We start from the raw sequence: 2,114 nt of genomic DNA, 5'->3' as shown, positions 1-2,114 counted from the left end.
AAAAGCAATATATTAGCCTGATTTTACTGAATAATTCCCATCTTGTTAAAATGCCATATTAGCTTGTTAGGGGCATAACAGTAAAGGAGAGGAATTGCCATGATTATGTCTACATCTACTAGAATGAAGAGATTACTAAGCAAATTGGCTTTCCAAATATTAGTAGCTGAATCAATCAAGCCACAATCAAAATTAGGTATTCTCTGTTGATCAGCATCTAGTCGAAGGAAGGAAGGAAAGGTTTATCCTTTGGGACCCATGATTCCAACAGCGGCCTGATAGAGTCTCCATTATTACATTTCCACCTGAGACCTTGATTGAGAAGAGAAAGGCCTTTGATAATGCTTTTCCATCCCCAAGAGGGGTTGGAACCTTTAGTAGCATTTAGAAATGAAGTTATTCCGAAGTAGCAACCTTTAAGAATCTGCAAAAGAAGTCTGTATGGATGCTGCAGGATTCGCCAGCTTTGTTTTCCTAACAGCGCTAGGTTGAAAGCTGATAAGTCTCTAATGTCGAGCCCTCCCTCCCATTTGTTGATACACATTTTGGTCCATGCCACCCAAGCAATGCTCCTGCCAGTTGAATTCTTCCCCCACCAGAATTGCTTGATCAATTGATTAATTCTGTTACAAAGGGACTTAGGTAATAAAAAGCACATCATCGCGTAGACTGGGATAGCCATCAACACTGCTTTAATTAAAATTTATTTCCCTCCTTGCAAAAGAAACTTCTCTTTCCATTCACTTAGCTTGGATTGGAGGGAGTTCAGTAGGCCAGCAAAGGTCACATTTTTGGACTCAAGAAACTGAGCTAGTAGACCTAGATATCTATCACCATGTTGCATCAGGGAGATATTAAGGTTCCTCAGAAGACTACCAATTATGCAATCATTCGTGTTGTTGCTGAAGCAGACTGAAGATTTGTTCAAATTAATGATTTGCCCACTGATTTTCCTATAGGTTTGAAGAGTTCTTGTGATAACTCCCGATGTACTTGAATTTAGTTTGGTAAAACCTAAAGAGTCATCTACAAAGAAGAGGTGGCTGATAGAAGGGTAGTGTCGATTCAGTCTAATTCCAACCAGATTGTTTAATGAAATCTCCTTTTTAATCAAATGAGGCATTCATTCATCACACAAAACAAATAAGACGGGGGGACAAAGGTCCCCTTGCTCAGGCCTCTAGCAAGAGTGAGATAATATTTGAGATCACCATTATTAAGAATCGAGTATGAGACATCGGTAAAACATTATGTTATCTAGTAGATAAATTGATTAGCAGAACCCTAGGCCTTGAGAATTAGTTTCAGGAATTTCCACTCTACTCGGTCATATGCTTTACTAATACCCAACGTAAGTGCTAGGTAATCTCTTTTCCCAAATCTTTTGGTTTTCAGAAAATGGAGCATTTCATGGGAAATAAGGATATTATCCGATATGGATCGACCTTGGACAAAGGCATTTTGAGTCTGGTCTATAACTGTAGGGAGAATTTTTTGTAGTCTTGTTGTGAGTATTTTGGAGATAATCTGATAAAACACAGAGCATTGACTTATAGGCTTGTAGTCTTTAACCATAGAGGGAACTTTTTCTTTTGTAATAAGAGCAATAATGGTGTGATTTAGACTTCTCAACAAATGACCACCATTGTAAAAAGAGATAATGGAATCAGTAATATCCTTACCTATTATGTAGCAGTAGTGGTGGAAAAAAGAAACCTGTATAGCCATCGGATCCAGGTGCCTTCGAGGGGTGGATAGAGAAACAACATCCTGAACTTCTTGAGCCAAAATTAGCTTGAGCAACTCAGTGTTTGTCTGGTCAGTTATCTTTTTATTGAAACCTTCCAAAGCCTGCTCAACACCTGTTGGACAGCTAGAAGAGAAGATATCTCTGAAATAGATGATAGTATTAACCTCCTCAGATTTGGAGCACCAATTGTAATCAGAATCCCTGATACCTGAGATTGAATTCTTGTTTTGTCTCTGTTTTTTTTTAGTATGGAAAAACTTTGTGTTTTTGTCTCCACTTTTGAGCCAATCCTGTCGAGATTTCTGAGCCCATTACAGTTCCTCCTCCAAGTTAGCTTTGCACAAGTCCCTTTCCAATTCCCTTA

The 2,114-nt window shown here is 38.6% G+C and overlaps 1 protein-coding gene across 1 annotated transcript; it reads right to left on the bottom strand.

Moving 5' to 3' along the window:
- Positions 1-703: 703 nt before the first annotated feature.
- LOC126668292 (uncharacterized) lies at positions 704-1,123 on the bottom strand. Its single transcript, XM_050361494.1, has one exon. The coding sequence runs from the start codon at positions 1,121-1,123 to the stop codon at positions 704-706; it is 420 nt and encodes a 139-aa protein (XP_050217451.1).
- Between the last annotated feature and the right edge of the window lie 991 nt (positions 1,124-2,114).

This window comes from Mercurialis annua, linkage group LG2 (assembly GCF_937616625.2).
Source record: "Mercurialis annua linkage group LG2, ddMerAnnu1.2, whole genome shotgun sequence".
Lineage (NCBI taxonomy): Eukaryota > Viridiplantae > Streptophyta > Magnoliopsida > Malpighiales > Euphorbiaceae > Mercurialis > Mercurialis annua.
Note: the sequence above shows the minus strand (reverse complement) of the source record. Positions and strands in the feature narration are given on the sequence as shown.

Coding starts and splice junctions, on each gene's coding strand:
- LOC126668292 (XM_050361494.1), bottom strand. CDS start 1,123: ATGCCTCATTTGATTAAAAAGGAGATTTCATTAAACAATCTGGTTGGA.